The sequence below is a fragment of the Odocoileus virginianus genome, chromosome 4, assembly GCF_023699985.2.
Source record: "Odocoileus virginianus isolate 20LAN1187 ecotype Illinois chromosome 4, Ovbor_1.2, whole genome shotgun sequence".
Classification (NCBI taxonomy): domain Eukaryota; kingdom Metazoa; phylum Chordata; class Mammalia; order Artiodactyla; family Cervidae; genus Odocoileus; species Odocoileus virginianus.
The window spans coordinates 11735900-11755917 of NC_069677.1; the positions used below are offsets into that span (position 1 = coordinate 11735900).

The following is a 20018-nucleotide window of genomic DNA, read 5'->3' on the forward strand; positions in this document are numbered from 1 at the left end:
CAAATACTGAGTGTTCAAATACATTCATAATGTATATAATGTATACATTCATAATGTATAATGTATCCAAATACTGAATCATGATGTACACCTGAAACTAATGTCCTGTGTCAGTTACACTTCAGTAAAAAAAAAATTCTTAAAAAAAAAGCCAGAATTAAGAATTAGGATCTGTACATAATCTAAGCATTTGGTAGAGTTGCAGGGAAAGCTTCACGCACATGGTTGTGGTCAGGCCAGATGCCTTATGAGGACTTTCCCAACAGCGTGGCACAGTGATTCTAAAATGTATACTAAATAGTCTTCAATTGTGAGGCAATTTTTGTTGCATTATATTTACTATTGAACCTTTTGGGGCAAAATAATTTTTTTTTGACACTGTTAAAGTGTAAATGCTCTAAAATTAGACATCAAAAAGGAATTGGTGAGCCTGTTTCCACTGTGGAGGTCTCTGACCAGTTGAAGAGTCTCTTCACCTGCCTTTATTCAGTTGCTGTGTAGAAGGGGCATGGTGAACAAGAGCATATTCTTATTTAAATCAGGTTAGATACTTCTCAGAAAGGTGACGGTTTTTTTCCATTTTCTGTATTAAACAGACTTCTGTGTGTTTGTAGGTGATAATCTCGGCCAGCAGTACCACAGCCCACAAGAAGTCATCGGCAAACGAGGCTCCGATATCATCATTGTGGGCCGGGGCATAATAGCATCAGCTAATCATCTGGAAGCAGCCGAGATGTACAGAAAAGCTGCTTGGGAAGCTTACTTGAGTAGACTTGCTGTTTGAGCCTCTTGGATATGCTTTTGGGATGGCCCTGAAGACAGATACATGGACTCCTGAGATGCTACTGGCTTGAAACAATAAGCAGCCTTTAATCCTGCTTGGATTTTTCCATGGATCCTGTGTGGAACTGGAGTTAACCACAATCTGCAGAAAATATTTAATGACTTATGCTCACTGCACTGTCACTATAATCAGTTCAAGATTTCTTTTACTGAGACTGATGTTGGTTAGGCAATCAAACCCTATTCTGTTAGAATGTCACATTTGAGGACTGTGCCCCTTGCCCTCTCCAGATCAGACCTTTTGATTCTTTTAACTGCTGTAAGACAAATTTTAGGTCATGAAGAGCCTAAAACTAGTACACCATTTCTGTGTCCTTTATTCTGTGTCTAATGTGGTACCCTAATAATACTTAAATATTAGCCATTCTGCCTAAAAGTAATAGTCCAGGTGTCTAAATGGTGCTAGCTCCCAGCCCTGCTGCTGCTCACTCACTGGAGAGGACCTGCTGGGGAAGCAGGAGATGAGCCCCTGAAGCCAGTATCTGGCTTTCATTTCAACATGGAGAGAGGGCTTCTCTATTTCTCTATTACAAATGGAACAGCTGCTCTTTCATTTATTTAAAAAGACAAGTGTCAAGAGGTCTGAGGTTTCACTTGGAAGTTTGTCAGAGGATCCCACATGATTGTCCCAAAGGGCATTGCTAGAGAGGGATGTCAGCCTTCAGATTCAGAAACAGACAGAAAGGAGCCCAGCAAGAGTTGAAGTTGTAGTGACAACTACCTTGTGATACCATGGTGGTAGGGCTGGGCACGTCCACCTTTCTTCACACATGTGGCAGTTAGGCAGCCCTCTTATTCTGGCCACAACTTCATTTTTTCCTAGAAATTCTCAGTTTCTGGATGATCCCTGTCCTCCAAAGAAATTGGTCTGTTCAGGAAGCATCTTAGAGGGGAGTGAAGGATGTGGGCTCAGATGATCATTTTGAAATGGCCCCATTACACATTTAAGGTTTATCTTAAGAGTCTATACTTAATCGCCTCTGCCCTAAAGTCCAGTTCAGCTTTGGGTCCCAGTGCTGCAGCTATAGAGAAGTCCCCTCTGGGAAAGGGAAATGATCACAGAATAAGGTTGGAAGCAAATGGAAGAGGTGTGACCTCAGGGCTACTCTGGAGGAGCTAAAGGTTAGGAATTGTGTTCAAAGTCTTGGTGACCTCAAGGCTGAGAGGCCTTTACAGTAATGTGCTGAGATTCTTGCACTTCAGCATGCATCAGAATCATGTAGAATCTCATTCAGACAGATGCTGGCCCAGCTCCAGTGTTTCTGACTCTGGATAGTTCTAGGACAGGACATGGAAGTTTGCATTTCTAACAAGTTCTCAGGCAATGCTAATGCTGGTGCAGGGACCACACTTAGAGCATCACTGCCCTGGTTTGTCACATTTTTATTCTGCAATAAGATGGTCTTGGGGTCTCCACCTCCTGCTGAGAAACCCACTCCTGCCATAAGCAGTTCTGGTACCAGAGTTCACTCAGGCCCCTTCTCAGGGGTGATGAAGGGAATTCAGGAGCATCAAAGAACCACCTGGGCCCCACCATCAGAGATTGTTTCAGCAGACAGGAGGTGGGGCTTGGAAATCTGCATTTGTAACAGGTACTTCAGGTGATTTTGATGTTTCTCAAGACTAAGCCCAGCACAGACATTCTGGAATCATAAAACTTTGAGGCACAAATTGACTAAGATAAGACAAAGAATTTGGCTGTCCAGGACCTATGAGGGGGCTATTCAGCCTAGAAGTATTTTAGAGGCATTTTTGATAGTTCAGCCCTTTTGTGGTCAAGGAGTATTGAAAACACTTGACAGTGGTGAAGACTGTGGTAACAGTCCTCACAGGGCGCCCAGAACAACATCTAAGAGTAATGGGAGTGGAGGGTATGAGCACTGGCCTTTTCCTACACTCCAGGTGTTTAGTACAGCACCGGGCAGTGGATGTGTAGAGATGCAGGAGCCTTAGAACCCCGGTCCTCTCCTCAGTTTAGAGCTACAGGCATACAGACACTGTTCACAACCAGCTTGTGAGCAACACAGGCCTGGGGCTCAGACCCAGCTTCCTCTCACCCACGCTGATGTGGACCGTCATCAGTCTCTGGAAGATGGGCACCAGAGGGTGAGGACAGCAGCCCGAGGACATGAGGCTCCCACTCACCTACTTCTGAACCTAATGCTGCTAGGTCCATGTAGGCAAGGCCCAGAAGCACCAGCAGTCTGTCAGGATCCTGAGAGGACAGGTATGGGGCATTGTCCCCCCGTGGGGGGAGGCTCAGGACTAGGATGCATGCTTGTGTATGTGTGTACGTCAGAGCACCAACTGGATGGCCTTTGTTTGGGAGGAGCTGAGGTTTCTGACAGCCCACTCTGGTCACTGCAATGCTGGTCCACAGATGGAGTCTGTGGGCCTCCTACCAACGATAGGTCTACTGCTACATGAGGGTCAAGTGCTGGCGGTGGGGTGGGGGGTGGGGGTGGTGCAAGGGGACGAAAGAAAGTACCTGAGGAAATCCAGCAACCAGGGAAGGAAAGCAAAGAGAACCACCTGTGATAGGTGTAGCTCTAAGAGCACAGGGATTTCACCTGCTCAGCGCAGTAACTGCATCTGGAGCAGGCCCAGCAAGTGCTTCTGAATGAATGTGAGCATTGGGCCTTCTGGGGAAGGGGGGCTGCCACAGAAAGCAGACCCACTGCAGGATAACAGGAACAGGATGACAGTCTGTGTGTGTTGGGGGGCCCTGGGGGGGGGCATGCTGAAATGAAGATTTCTGTTTTGATTTGAATGTGAACATTAGGTGGAAAAATTTCAAGATGGTATGATAATGTTGAGAACTATATCTGTGGGCAGGAAGATCAAGTGGAAGACATACCAAAATTCAAAACAAAGGGACAAAGAAATGGAAATAATGAGGGAGCAGATGAGAGGCTTAGAGAACAGATTCATGAATATAAAGAGGAAAAGACAATGGAAGGACAGAAAATAATTATAATTGAGGAAATTTTCCACAGTTACAAAAAATACTTGCGTCTGCAGAAGCAAAAGGCCCACTAGTTCCAGGCGGGTGTTATGGACAAAGGCATACACCTGGGCACATCCTGGCAATATGACTGAATTTCAAGGATGGAAAACTTTATAAGCATCTAGAGGAATAACCCCTTGCAAAGGGAAGGAATCCAACTGGGCTTGAGAAAGGCCCATCACAACCAGGAATCCTGAGGCCAGCCACATGATCCAGCTGTGGCAGCCTGCTGTGAGCATTCATGGTGCACCTCAGTGCTCTGATTCATGAAAAGGCTCTTTGGGGGAGGCTGGGAGTGCACAGGTTGGTGGGGGTGGGTGAGAAATCCGGCAATATTGGGACCAGTCAGCCTCTGATGCAGTGACTATATATATCCCAGAATCTTAGGAAACTTGAGTTTGAAAGCTCTCTAGAGGTCATCTAATTTGATCACCCCATTTCACAGATAAAGTTGAAGCCCAGTGGAAAATGATTCGGCTTCCCTGGTGGCTCAGAAGGTAAAGAATCCGCCTGCAATGCAGGAGACCTGGGTTCAATCCCTGTTTTGGGAAGATCCCATGGAGAAGAAACGGCTACCCACTCCAAGGTTACAGAAGAGCCAGTTACAGGCAGAGTAAGAATTAGAATCGCTGTCCTTACCCTTCAGTTTGGTAATTTTTTCTTACACTTTCTGTAAAGTAGATATATTCAACTTTCCTCCCTTTTCTGTCAACATGCAGATATATACTATATATATAAGATTCTTCCATCATTTAACCTGGGCTTCCCTTGTGGCTCAGCTGGTTAAGAATCCACCTGTAATGTGGGAGACCTGGGTTCAGTCCCTGGGTTGGGAAGATCCCCTGGAGAAGGGAAAGGCTACCCACTCCAGTATTCTGGCCTGGATAATTCTATGGACTGTATAGTCCATGGGGTCGAAAAGAGTCAATTTATTGAACATGGAGTGAACCCGATATACATCATCCCAGTCATTAAGGAACTTACTAAAGGTTCAAAGGTACTTCCATACCATCCTGAGACACACAGCTAGTCTTTCCTTCCACTGCAAAGGGCTGGGACCTGGGACCCTTTGCTGCAGTGCTACAATATCTGCACCCAGACACAGCTCTCCTCGAGCAACAAAATACAAAGAAACCAAGAAACCATATGGGGCTGAGCGCCTGTGCAGTTGGAGCAAATTATGGACAAAAGATACAAAGGGACCAAAAAAGCCACCTGCCACTTTGGAAGAGCCTGGAGCAAAAAAGCAGTGGGTCAGGAGCTAAAGCAGGGAACTGCACCTGGCCCCTGCACACAATGCCACCTAAGGGGTGGGCAAACCAGCCCGACCCCTGGACACACGCCTGCCCTCACCCCCCACCCCACCCCACCCCGAAGCCAGCCAGCCAGAGAGCCTGTTGGTTGTTCTCACTTGCCCCTGCTGCAGCAGGGACCTCAACAAAGCCTTGCCTGAATTTCTTGTCTGGCCTCTGAATAATTTCTATTGATTCAGGAGGTCAAGAACCCTAGCTGGTAACATATTTTGTGGTGCCCAGCGTGGGGCTTGTCCCCTTCTGGGGAGAGGATCTGGGCATCTCTGGGAACACCAAACGAAGCTTCTCCGTGGGTGACAGTGACCAACCGAACCTCTTCTTTCGGTGTCACCATGTTCGGTAAGTCTGGCCTCCTGCCCTCATCCAGGCAACACTTCCCCCCTCCCCTTTGTCCTTTTCCCCTTTCCCTCTCCTGAAATCTCTCTCTTCTGTGTCTTCTGTCTGTCCTCTCCCGCCTCTGTCCCATGCTTCTGAGACCGTGGACGTCGGCAGCTACAGCATCGCTCCTCACCTGTGAGACCTGCTCTGTCTGCAGTAATGGCTCCCTTGATAGCGACAAGCGGAGGTGGGAGAGGCTGGCCTCACACCATGTAGACCTTGGTCCAGCCGGCTCTCCCTGACCAAAGACTTCTGAGAGTGATAGAGCTTTAAACCTCATATCGTGTCACTACTTGAAGACCGACTGTCCCAATATTCTCGCCTTTATTTTCCTGCCACCAAGAGAAGTCCGCTGGGAACGTGCTGAAGCAGCAGATTTCTATATAGCGGTGTACTCGTGGGTGAGAGTCCCATGTATTGGTTTTGGTAAACTGTACAGGAATAATTATGTCTTGGAAACACCCATGTAAAACAGTCCAAATTTTGGTAAATTTAAAAATTAAGTTAAATGACAGGAATTCACTGAATATCCAGATCATTTCAAATAAGATAAAATATTGGAACATTAATTGCTAAGCAGGTCTATTCTAAATTTACTTACTTTGTCTTCCTGTGAGAGAGAAACTAATGCTGGTGCCACCTTGAGATGTATGCTAATATAGAGGACAGTTCATGGTTGCTTTAGGAAAGTAGGATGTGTGTTTTCAGAAAAGAAGGTATGAGGAATGCAAATATATTTTGTTGAAAGGGAAAAGGGTGATTTTGTCCTAAAGCTGGCTGTTCTGAATGGGGAAAGAATAAGGGACAAAGTATGGCTATAGAAAGTTGCGGGTTTGAGGAAGAGGAACATTGAGAAAAGAATTTTGTATGTGGTCAGAATTTTCAAAGGTTGGATCACTGCAGTATTGTAAAGTGATTAGCCTCCAACTAATAAAAATAAATGAAAAATAAATAAATTTAATTAGGTAAATGGATTTTATTATGAGTAGGCTGATGCAAGACTGGATTTGGTTTCTCTCATAAGAGAACAACGTTGTCCTGGAATGCTGCTTTTGGTAACATTGTTTGAGTTCCTGTGCCTTTAAGTGATCTATATTTACTTTTGTTTCCCCCCCCCCCCCCCACCTTAGCTCAATGAATAAGTATTGTTTCACAGAAACCTAATTCCTACCTGACCAGGTGTTTTGAAACTTTTGAAAAATTTTGACAGACTTCCCAAATATCAAATTCTAATTAAAGGACTTCCCTGGTGGTCCAGTGGCTAAGATTCTGCACTCCCAATACCGGGACCCAGTTTCAATCTCTGTTCAGGAAACTGGTCAGCCGCAGCTAAAGATCCTGCAATCCAACAAAGATTGAAGATCCCGTGTGCTGCTACTAAAGAACCAGCACAGCCAAATAATTACTATTTTAAAAAAAATTAAAAATAAAATCATTGTATGGAAGTTTTTTTTTTAAATCTAACTGAAATTCTCTTGATTTCCGGTTAAATTTGGGGTGCTTCAAGTGGCCCCTAGAACATCCCAAAGAGATTTTAAACTTAACTGGGTTCATCTGTAAGGACAGGTTTGCTAGGTTCTCAGAGAACCCTGACAAGTTTAGGGATGAACTTGTCAGGCTGGGGTTGGCATTCTCTCTCACCTGGCAGGACATCATGGTTATTCTGGCCCATTGTTGCACCAGGGATGAAAAGGAGAGTATATTCACAAAGGCCAGGGAACAGATGGCTTCCTGGCCACCAATCCACACCACCCAACTCATCAGGCAGGTGGGGATGCAATCTCAGAACATGACTCACACTGGGACTAGAGGACTGTGTAAGGCCAGGCTAGAGTGAGACATTACTTACCTATCAAAAGGAATGAAAAGGCACATGGCGAAGCCTATAAACTACGATGAGGTCTGAGAGGTTACCCAGGAAGAAGGTGAAAACCCAGCAGTCTTCCTCAGCTGGGTGAAAGAGGCATTCAGGACTTGCACCAATACAGACCCTGAGTCTGCCAAAGGGAGGACACTATTGGCCAGGCATTTTACAACTGAGCTACTCCAGGTATCTGGAGAAAATTACAGAAGCTTGAGGCTGGGCTCAAACCCCATTGTCAGCCATGGTAGAGGAGGCCTTCAAAGTCTGTAACAACCGAGACTTAATGGACGATAAGGATAAGAGGCTAATGAAACACAGTTTCTGGCTGCTCTGATTCACCCACCACCTCAAGAGCACCCTAGGGGGCTGAGAAGGCTGGACAGACCACCAAGGAGCTGCCTGGGCCCAAATCCATTGTGTATCTTTGTCAGAAAGGGGGCCGCTGGAAGGGAGAATGGCCTGAGCGCCCTCCTGTGGGATGCCTGAGGGGCAAACTTGACTGGCCCCAGTTCCTTGTGAATCCCCTGGATGAGAGATTCTTGAACACCAACTGATGGGGCCCAAGTGGTGCCCAGCTCCAGATTCCACTTGATCCATCCTCATTATCCCAGGGGAGCTTCGGGTCACCCTCGATGTGGCAGGCAGAAGAACTGAATTTCCTATAGACACTGACATGCCTGCTCTGTTCTGACTTGACCAGCCAGCCCCCTCTCCATCCATGGACTGTACTGTGGCAGGAGTTGACAGACAGCCGAAAGGAGGGTGATTTGCATCTCCTCTTCCTTGCCTGAGGAGTTGGGTCCATTATTATTACTCATGACTTTTTGTATATGCCAGAATGCCCTGTCCCCCTCCTCGGGAGAGATCTGTTAGGAACTAGTATATTCTTAGGGCAGGGTTAAGTCCAAGGAGGTAAAACATCCGACCTGAGAACACATCTATTAGTAACCCCAGATGACTACCTATTGGGCATCAAAATATTCCCCAAGAAATCAGAGAACAAGTAGACCCTGCAGTTTGGAATACTTTGGTGCCAGGAAGGGGAAGATAAGTTCCCTTAATAAAAATAAGGTTAGGGCCTCGGGAAAAAAACGCCTGGAACAGAAAATATGCTTTAAAAGCCTGAGGCCCTGAGGGGAGTCCAACGGCCATTCAGCAAATTCCTAAAGCACAAACTCATTACATCCTGCCAATTCCCTTGCAACACCTTGATCCTCCCTGTTTACAAGTCTAATAGGAGCATCAGTTTGTGCAAGACTTATAAGCAGTGAATGAGCCAGTCATCCCTATTCACCCACAGGTGCCAGAAATCCATTCACCCTCCTCATCCAAGTGCCAGGGCGCGCCCAGTGTTTTGATCCTCAAAGATGCATTTTTCTGTATTCCCCTGCATCCAGATTCTCAATACCTTTTTGCCTTTGAAAGGAGGGACCCTGACACCCTGGAGGCTATCCAATATACTAGACAGTGACTCCGGAGGGTTTTCAAGACAGTTTCCATCTTTCTGGAAATGCATTAGCAAGGGAACTCTGCTACAATCTGCTGATGATTTATTGATAAGCAGTGAGACCAAACAAGATTTAGGTCAAAATATTCTTAGGGTCCTAAATTTTCTGGTATAAAAGGGAATATAAAGTCTCTCAAAACAAGGCTCAGATCTCACAGCAGGGGGTTCAATATTTAGGATTTGTTTTGACCCCAGAGGCATGAGCCCTGGCCTTTGATCAAAACCCAGCAATTAGTGTATTACCATTTCCAACCGCAAAGAGGCAACTCCAAGGCTTTCTCGGGAAGGGTGGCTGTTTTATCTGGATTCCATTATGACCTTAGAGCAAAACCCATACAAGGCTCTAAGAGGAGGAGAAATGAACAACTTTGGTGGAATAAAGATCACCAGCGGGCCTCTAAGACTGAAGACTGAGTTGAGTTGAGCACCAGCTCGGGGGCTTCCAAATCTGCACAAGCCCTTTAGCAATACATCCACAAGCGGACAGGGCTAGTGCTGGAGTCCTGACCCAAAAACTGGGACCAGATAGAGCCTTACTTTTCGAATGATTGGACTCAGTGGCCCTGCGCTGGTCACACTGCTTGTGTGTAGTAGCAGCCACAACCCTGTTGGTTAATGAGGCTTCCCAACTCACCCTGGGACAACACTTAGATGTGCTAACCCCTGATCAGGTACAATCTGGGCTGTAAGTCAAAGGCTTGGTTGACTGGAAGAAGGTTAGTAAGATATCAGGCCTTCCTGATGGACACCCCCAACATTACCTTAAAAGTGTGCAAGATCCTAACCCGGCAGATCTGCTTCCAGCAGTCGAGAGAGGAGACTTCTATGGAGACCCTAGAACAAACTTCCTCCTGCAGGTCTGACCTAGATGAGCCTCTTGACAGTCCTGAGGTCAAATGGTTTAATGACAGGTGCAGTTTTGTAGAAATGGGAACCCAAAGAGTAGGCCATAGTTACCCTAGATGAAGTCATAGAAGCCAAGGGCCTGCCAACCTAGACATCAGCCCAGAAGGCTGAGCTAATTGCACTAACAAGAACTTTGCATTAGGGAAAGATAAGAAATTAAATATTTTTACAGACTCTAAATGATGGGTATCCCATGTTACAGATTCATACTCCCATTTGGAAATAAAGAGGAACATTAACTGCTAGAAATTCCCCATGAAACACAAAGATTTGGATCTGGCTGTTTCAGAAGCAGTGTAGCTTCTGTAACCCTACAGTGGGATGTACCAGAGGGATGGATCTTTTGTGAGCCAAGGGAATAGCAAAGGTGATCAAACTGCAAAACGGACAATTTGCAATTGTCAACCTGAACATGTTATAGCTCTAGTGATTGGTCCCCTTGAACTCCCTGGCCTTCCCTAGTATTTCCCACAGGAAAAAGAAAATGGCAAAAATGGGGTTATGAGAAGAGAAGCACAGGTTGGTATAAAGAGAAGGATAAGCTTCTAATCCCTGAAACTCAACAATGGAAATTCACTAAGAGCTACATGATGCCAGCCACTATGGGAGGGACGCACTATGGGACTTAATGCAAAAAGCTTAAGGGAAGGGAAGGGGCTTAAAAGAACAGTAAAACAAGTAACACTTCCAATGATTTATGTGCCTGTAATAACCCACAGACCTATCCAATCTGCTCTTTGTAAGTCAGGGCAATTCAATGCCAAGGGACATATCTGGAGGAAGACTGGCAGTTAGATTTCATGCACATGCCCCCACAACCAGTATATAGATATCTTCTGGTGTTTGTTGATACTTTCACAGAATAGTTTGAAGCCTTCCCTCCCCACCTCACTTGAAAAGGCTATGGAAGTCAGTAAGTCCCTTTAAAAAAAATTATTTATTTTTGGCTGTGCTGGGTCTCCGTTGCTGCATGGACTTCACTCTAGGTGTGGAGAGCAAGGACTACTCTCTAGTGGTGGTGGGCGGCCTTCTCACTGTGGCAGCTTTTCTCATTGAGGAGCGCAGGCTCTAGGCACACAGGCTTCAGCAGCTGTGGCTCCAGAGCACAGGCTCAAGAGTTGTCATGCACAGGTTTAGTTCCTCCAAGTCATCTAGGACCTTCCCAGATCAGGGATTGAAGCTGTGTCTCCTGCATTGGTAGGTGAATTCTTTACCACTGAGCCACCAGGAAAGCCCTGGCAAGTCCCTTTAAAAGATAATAATTCCTCAGTTTGGACTTACAAAGTCCCTCCAGAGTGATAGCGGGTCTTCTCTTATAGCAAAAATCACACAGGGGCTCACAACAGCCCTAGGGATAGACTATGAGCCATATACCTCTTGACATCTCTAGTCCTCAGGGAAAATAGAGAAAATGAACCATACTTTAAAGAAAACCTTAGCAAACCTCTGCCAAGAAACTCATGAACCCCAAACCAACTTGCTTCCTGTTGCACTCCTCAGGGTCCATGTCACCCCCAGGAGTGGTCCGAGACCTTGTCTTACTACTGCCATCCCACTCGATGAGGATGTGAATCAGGCCCTGAGATAGATTATTAATCTAGGACAAGTTCAGAAGGCAGTCCAGGACTATGCCCATAAGACACTTCCAGCTCCCACTACAATACAGAGGAGGAGGAGTTTCTGCACAAATAAACCCAGGGACCAAGTTCTTTAAACCTAGAAAGAGGGGTCTCCTGAAGATTAGCTATTGCCAAAGTGTAAGGGTCCCTATAAAGTACTTTTAACCACCCCCACTGCTGTCAAACTGCAAGGGATATCTGCTGCTGCTAAGTCGCTTCAGTTGTGTCCGACTCTGTGTGACCCCACAGATGGCGGCCCTCCAGGCTCCTCCATCCCTGGGATTCTCCAGACAAGAAGACTGGAGTGGGTTGCCATTTCCTTCTCCAATGCATGCATGCATGCTAAGTCGTTTCAGTCATGGCTGACTCTGTGTGACCCCATGGACAGCAGCCCATCAGGCCCCCCCGTCCATGGGATTCTCTAGGCAAGAATACTGAAGTGGGTTGCCATGTCCTTCTCCGCAAGGGATATCCAGCTGTGCACATTTGTCCAGACTAAAGTTTTTACCTCCAGAAACCCCTTGGATCACAAGAGAAGAACAGTATACCTGTGAGCCAGTGAAAGACCTGAGACACCTATTCAAAAGGCAGGAGCCAACAATGGATAAGTAAAATGATGTAACGGGCTGGCTCCGAGTTGAAGCCTTAATGGGATTTGGGAGCTCTCTTGCTTCCTTGGATGATGTGGTTCTTGACAATCATCCTGCCCTTGACTGCCTTCTGGCAGAACAAAGAAGAGTTTGCACAATAACTAATACTTCCTGCTGCATGTGGATCAATGGGACAGGACAGATGAAAGTTAATGTTAAGGAAATATATGCTCAGACAGAATGGCTTCATAATTTTGGCAGACAATTTTATTAATAACTTTGTCTGGCCAACAGCTAAAGAAGTTCAAAATTCACCTGGCTCCTTCCCTTTCTAGGCTCTTTAATGGCTATTGTTGTTGTTCTTTTTAGCCCTTGTTTAACCTTTTGGTTAAGTTTGCATCTTTCAGGTTCCAGTAGTTTGAAGTAAGGATCATGATGGCTCAAGGAATTCAGTCCATTACAGAAGAAAACGATTCAGTTCCCTAGAGGTTCTTGGAACAGTTAAGTGAGGGACTTCTACATCTCTAGGGCAGGCTAGGGACTGGAGCCTCTGTCCAGCAGGAAGAAGTTTCAGAAGAGACCTTCAGCTCCTTAGCCCCTAAGAATAAGTGTGTGGAGTCTCTCAGGTGGGAATGAGACAGACCTGGGACCCTTTGCTGCAGGGCTGCAATGCTTGTACCTGGACACACTTCTCCCTGAGCAACAAAATACAAAGAAACCATATGGGACTAAAAATAACTGCATGCATGGGGCTTCCCTGGTGGCTCAGACCATAAAGAATCCGCCTGTAATGTGGAAAACCTGGATTCAATCCCTGGGTGGGGAAGATCCCCTGGAGGAGGGCATGACAACCCAGTCCAGTATTCTTGCCTGGAGAATCCCCATGGACAGAGGATCCTGGGGGGCTACATTCCATGGGATTGCAAAGAGTCAGACATGACTGAGCGACTAAGCACAACACACATGTGTAGCTGGGGCAAAATTATGGACAAAAGATACAAAGAGACTCCAAAAAATCAACTTCCAGTTTTGAAGAGCCTGGAGCAAAAGCAGGAGGTCAAAAGCAGGGCACTGTGCATGCCCTACTGCACGTAACACCACAAAGGGGTGGGCTTTTTTGGAACTGGAATGAAAATCGACCTTCTTCAGTCCTGTAAAACCAAATTTGCTGGCATACTGAGTGCAGCACTTTAACAGCACCATCTTTTAGGATTTTAAACAGCTCAGCTAGAATTCTACCACCTCCATTAGCTTTGTTCATAGTAATGCTTCCTAAGGCCCACTTGACTTCACACTCCAGGATGTCTGGCTCTAGGTGAACTACACCACTGTGGTTATCTGGATCATTAGGATCTTTTTTTTTTGTACAGTTTTTCTGTATATTCTTAAAAGATGCTTGCTCCTTGGAAGAAAAGCTATAACAAACCTAGGCAGCATATTAAAAAGCAGGGACATCATTTTGCCAACAAAGGTCCATCTAGTCAAAGGTATGGTTTTTCCAGTAGTCATATGTGGGTGTGAGAGTTGTACCATAAAGAAGGCTGAACACCAAAGAATTGATGCTTTTGAAATGTGGTGCTGGAGAAGACTCTTGAAAGTCCCTTGGACAGCAAAGAGATCAAACCAGTCAATCCTAAAGGAAATTAACCCTAAATATTCACTGGAAGGACTGATGCTAAAGCTCTAATACTTTGGTCACCTGATGCAAAGAGCCAACTCACTGGCAAAGACTCTGATGCTAGGAAAGATCGAAGGTGGGAGGAAAAGGGGGTGGCAGAGAATAAGAAGATTGGATGGCATCACTGACTCAGTGGACATGAGTTTGAGTAAATTCCGGGAGATGGTGAAGGATAGGGAAGCCTGGTGTGCTGCAGTCCATGGGGTCACAAAAAGTCACACACAGCTGAGTGTGCAACAACAGCAGCTCTCTGGCCCAACCCCCTGGACACACCCCTACCCTCGTCCCATATAAGGAACAAGCTCGCTCCCCACTTGTTTGTTCTTGCTCCCCTCTGCTGCAGCAGAGGCCCCAATAAAGCCTTGCCTGAATCTCTTGTCTCGCCTCTGATCACTTTCTATTGATTAAGGAGGCCAAACAACCCTGGTCGGTAACTCCATCAGTCACAGCTCAGATGCATGCCTCACTGCTACCAAGATTCAACAGTACGTGCCAAAACAAGGGACAGTTCTACTGATATCCCCATCCTTCCTTCCTCCCTGAATCCACACACTTTCTCTTATGACACATCAGTTCCTCCCATTTGAGGTGGAGAGTATTTCCACACCCCACTGGTGGCCTCAGCTGTATAACCTTCTCTGGCCAATGGAATGTGGGGGAAGGGGGCAGGGTCCCAGTTCTGAGCCTAGACTCGTATTTCTGCTCACCCCTTCATGCCTGCCACCACCACGAGAAGAACATGCCCTGAGAAGCCCACACATCCCAGGAGAATAAAAACGGAGCACAGACCAAACCAGCCCTCCATGGCCTGATGCACAGGGGCCTCACCTGGCCTGTAAGCCTGTGAGCATGTAAACACGCATCCTTGTATGCCGTGGAATTCGGGGCTAGGAGGCTGTTGTGCAGCAATAGCTGACTAACACATTCAGCAGTGTGCTGCAGCTCCCCCACATCTAGCCCTGGTCACCAGGGAGGCAAAAACTTGATTCCACCAAGACTCAGCCTTCCTGCCTGCCTTCAGCCTTCACCTTCGGCTGCTGTCAGTGAGTCTCCAAAACAAACAGTTAACTTGGCTCTGGGGTGACTACTCTGCTTCAGCAGAGAGACCAGCATCAATCAGCGTGTCGCCCACAGACTCTGCCATTTGCTTCCTCCGCCCCTTAGCAGATGGACATGACACACGCCATCAGTGCTGGGGCACACCATTGCCTGACTGAGGCATGGGCTGAAGCCCAGGGAGCAAGGATACCGAAACATGTTTTTTGAAGGAATCTGGTATTTTTTTAAAAGGGGGGGAGGTGCAAATCAGGACTACTTGGGGTTCTTTATTTAATAGTAACTGTTGTCTTATTAAATGCTACTTTTATTTTAGATTATAGAACATGAGGTGCCATATCTCTTTTAGGTCTTAGGGCATTTAAGGTTCATAATCCGGCCTTGTATAAATTATCGAGTGATTTTGATTTTTGTTTTTTTTGTTCCACAGTCTGATTTCTCCATAGCCCTTCCAAGCCCACACTTGGCCTCTGTGCCACAGGAAAATAATGCCACAATGGAATTACAAAGAGAAACAAAACAATTAGAATATTTTTTTAACTTTTAAAGTTCAAGGTCTTGGCAGAAGGACTGGTCTGGAAGAAAGTTTGCCTCTCCCCTTCCCACCAAGGGAGGGGCGAGGAGTGTTCTGACCTGGGGAGAGGAATACAAGGTGGGGGGTGGGCGCAGTCAGATCCTGGGGGAGCTGTGGTACAGGCGCCCCACTCCAGGCGGGGAGGGAGGGAGGGAAATCGACACGCAGACAGCAGAGGAGCTCTGGGCCTCGCTTTCCAGGAGGGGCCCAGGAGAGCAGCGATGCCAGAGACCCCAGCACGGAGCAGGGCAGTGGCCTTGGATGCCAGGTGCGGCTGGGGCAGAGCCTGAGGCGGCCTGTGGCTCCAGATAACGTGAGGGAGAAGCCGCATTTCCCTAAAAAGGGCCTGGAAGTTAACTGAGAAACAGGACTGGTGGACCTGAAGGCTCTCCCCACCGCCATGCAGGAACGTGGTCCTGACGACGGCAGTCACATCTTAGCAGGGATCATGGGCACAGACAGCTCTGCGGACCTGCCTCCAACGTCATGATGCTGCCCTCAGCCTGCAGGGTGGGGCTCGGGAGACCCTGGAACGACTGTGTTTAACAAGACACTGTCCCTCTTTACCTAGTTGCTTTGCTTTCTTCCATCACTTGAACAGACACTTGAAATAGAGGTGATGAGTTTTTTAAAAATAATGTTTTTTGCACACCTGAATGATGACATAAAGAGTCTTATTCACCTCACAGAATTTGCTCAGGGAGCACTTCCCTGGTGATACAGCGGATGACTCCATCTGCCAGTGCAGGTTCAGTCCCCCGTCCAGGAAGATTCCACAAGTGGCGGAGGGACTAAGCCCATGTGCACAGCTCCTAAGCCCACGCTCTAGAGCCTACGAGTCACACCTACTGAGATTGGCACTTCAGCTACTGGAGCCTGTGCACCGCAACAAGAGAAGCCGCTGTAGTGAGAAGCTGCGCACCACCACTAGACAGCAGCCCCCGATTGCCGCAACTAGAGAAAAGCCCACACAGCAACAAAAAACCCAGTGCAGCCAAAAAATGAATGAATGAATAAATAAAAGAACTGGTTCAGGGAAAAACCGCCACGTCAGTCTCTGGTCCCCCTCCTCTTTTATAACTTCCTCCTCCACTCTCACCCTCAACATCCTGCTGCCTTCAGACTTCCCCAAGCCCCTGTGGTCTCCTTTGGGGCCGGAGCGTCCCCTCTCCCTCCCCTCCTGTTGCCTTCTTCTCTGGGTCCGTCAGATAGGGGATGTCTCCCACCTCAAGCCTACAATTCCCGAGGCTTGAGCAGGATCAAGACCTCAGGGACATCTGGCAGGCAGGCAGTCAGGCAGGCAGCCCTGGCCTCCCCGTCTCTCCTGGGATCTCTGCCCAGCTCTGCCGCGGATCCTCACACAGGGTGCGACCCACAACCCCCAGCTGACAGTGTGTCCTGTTCAGTGTTTCTTGTTTTATGGGCATAGGCGAGGATGTGAGTATCAACCAGCACACACAACCGCTCATACAAATATTCTATTCTCACAGGGCTGGCTGAACCAGCAGGGAGGTGAGCCCTGAACCAGCGTCTGCACCAACCTATGGTCACCTCCATGGAAAAGTCTTTAAACTGCCGAACTATGGTGCCAGGAATCATGAAATGTGTGTCAGCTGTCATCTTCCCTCAAGTGTTAAATAGAAAGAGTACCTCACACACAGGTACACATGCTGATGAAATGGAAACGAGAGAAGACGTAAGAGGGAGGGGAAGGGACATAATCTCTTCATCCACACTTAACTTCAGTAGATATGTGTGCCTTCTGGTCACACAGCAGAGTTCTGAGATAAGAACTGATAGCCCTGCTTTCCCAGAAGGTGAACACAGAGGAGAAAGCATCAAATTAGAGCCAGGGTCTCATGTGCCAACCCTGTCCCAGAGTGACTGGTCTCAACTCGCTCCTTAGGAAGACGGGAAATACCTTCTCTGAACACCAGGTGGGACTACTGTGAGGGTCACGTGAAGAGAGTTTGCTTTTTGCTTCAGGCATTTGATATTCGATGCAGGTAGAACCAATGAGGCTGTAATTTAGTATTCCAAGGGGTTTCTGAAGTCAAACTAAGCTGGTAAATGGTAACCAGCTGCCCTGATAAGCAGGTCCAGGCTTTTTAGTATGACCCCTATTTACACATGTGTTAGTCTTATTCTAACAATGGCTCACTAGAACACCAAAGGTGTCCCTGACACAATATGACCAAGAACTCCTCTCCTAGAAGGTCACCACAGGACACATCCCTATGGTTACCTACAGCTTAGAGCTTGCCTGTTTGCAACAAGAATTCGGGGCCACTTAAAAGAAAGCACTATAGAGCAGGACATCGGAAGGATCAGAAAGCGTGTGTGGAAGGGGAGACAGGTGAAGATGCGGGGGGGGGGGGGCTCATGGAGGGGGTGCAGTTCATTGGAGAAGACAGGATCTCAGTAAGAACTGGAGGTAGGTTCCATTTCCTGGCATTTAGTTCCCAACCTCTTGACGATCAAGATACCAGTAACAACCAAAAGCAAAAATTTCAGACACCGAAGTTAGATTATATATTCCCATGGTATGACAAAGGAGGCATCGAACGTCCCAGCACTGAACTCCAGAGACACAATCTGGACACGAAGACCATCTGCGTCGCTGTGCCCCATCACCAGCCTGTCCTGGAGGTGGCGCTGTCAGCTGGGGCCGACTGGGTAGCGGCCATCCCTAAAGCCACAAGCCCAGTGGGAGGAGCCCTGGGGGCTGAGAAAGACGAGCTCTCCCTTCCCGGCACCACCTGCTCAACTGTCTCTCGTTGTCCTGCCTTCACTTACATCCTTCTCTGAGGATCAGAATGGAACCGCGTCCTTCCTGGGAACCCTGGAGCCCCTGAGCTGAGTGCAAACAGAAGTCAGGACAGGAGAGACCTCGCCAAGACTTCTTAGCCCCCAACCCAGGCATGCTGACAGCCACAGCCAGGAAGACTCCCAAACAGGCCCCACACGTCCACAAGGATGCTTCAGAGGCTCTTACCTCCTCCTGAGTGTCCTCCACGCGGCTGTCCTCCTCTACTCCACGCCCCATCCCAGCCAGTCACAAAGGCCCGTAGAAGCTGAGCTTGCCAGGCTGCCCTTCTCGAAAGCAACAGGAGCCCCACATGACGAGGGTCCTCCAGAGAGGGAGGAGCTATTCAATTAAGAGATGTCATGTGAACAGAAAAAAGGACCGTCTCTCCACCCCTCTGGTCTCCCCATCTGTTTGCTGTTACCTGAAATTCATCCCACGAGTTTCACGATAATCACTGCCAGCTTTGAACCTAATTAAGCAAATTTTAAAAAATGCCACCCCAGAAGAGGCAGCTGTTAGTTACTTTAATTTGACTAACTACTAGTCAATCAAGTGGAATGAGAATCCCCAGTCCTCTTGAAAAGTGACAGCATAATTCCGATTTGGTAAAAATCATACATACATACATGGGAGAAAAGACCGAGATGTTGTCCACAAAAAAGACAAGAGTCGTTGCCTCTGTGTGCTGTGATTGTAAAAGATTTTTACTTTCCTTCTGATCTCTTTTTCATTTTTTCCATGTACTACTTTTGCAATTAGAAAACTTGTTAAAAATTAATAAAGTACCATTTGGAAATCTGTATTAAGTCAACAAAGATTGATTACAAAGGTAAATAGCCACCCCCCACTCTTCCTTTCCAACAAACACGTTATTAATTACCTGCCCAAACAGAAAACAGTAAAGAATTTTCCAGAGACCACCAGGCATGTGCTCCTTGCAGGCGCTCCGGTGGCCACACAGCAGCAGGTCCTTTTGCATTAGGAGGCTCCCTCTCACCTGTGTGCTTCCACAGCCCAGCAACAATGGGCCCTCTGTTTGCGAGAGCTTTGCAGAGCAAAGGTCCAGAGCACCCTCAGCTCTGGCTCCATTATCTGTGTTAACAGGAGGCGGTGAGGACCTGGCCAACTCACCAAAAGAAAGTAAGGGGATCACACACTGGGTCAGAATCTCAAGTCAGGTCTCTGAACAGCTGTCCCCAGAGCCTCCAGCAGGGGGCAGCAGGGCACTGTGAGCAACAGCCATCTGGTGTCACCGAGGAAATAGCCCGAAATTCCACATCAGGTGGAAGCCTGGAGCAATGCATCCTTTCTGTCCACGGCTCAAGAATGCTGTGCCCTTACAGAACTGCCTGGTAGAAAATCAGACTTTGAACAAGTCAACTGTGTCTTCAGGAAACCCACAATTCAAAGAGAAATCCAACGTTTCTTCTGAAGTCATATTTTTCTTGGTTTGGAAAAGTCACAAAACCACCCTGTGTCTATATTGTATATTTACCTACATTTGGCTTTATTTCAAAAAGGATTTAAGGCAGCTTCACCAAGTCGCAAGGTCTCTGTTTCATCCTAATTACACAGGACAAAGGAAACACAGGATCTGTTCCTATTTGCCCCAGGTAATAAATACGGCTGTTTACTAACAGACATTTGTCTTAGCATTTGCCAAAATGAAGCAAAGGGAATTTGGTCCAAGACTGAGAACAGATGAATCTGGAATGAAAGCCCAAAAGCCTTGAAGTGATGCCAGCGGCAGCTAAGTGATTAGTGAGTGATGTTGCAAAAAGGAGCAGGTACCTTTGCTTGTGAGGCCTGCTCTTTGTACCAGTTTGTCATTAGGTACACTTAATGACACCTGGGAAAGCCCAGGTTTCCTCATC

The 20018-nt window shown here is 47.1% G+C and overlaps 1 protein-coding gene across 1 annotated transcript in view; it reads left to right on the top strand.

Moving 5' to 3' along the window:
• Nucleotides 1-1147, top strand: part of UMPS (uridine monophosphate synthetase) — a 50407-nt gene extending 49260 nt beyond the window's left edge. The window contains exon 6 of the mRNA XM_070466123.1: nucleotides 615-1147. Coding sequence (XP_070322224.1) covers nucleotides 615-784 — 170 coding nt within the window. The 3' untranslated portion in view covers nucleotides 785-1147. The remainder of the gene's footprint in view (nucleotides 1-614) is intronic.
• The last annotated feature ends 18871 nt before the right edge of the window (nucleotides 1148-20018 follow it).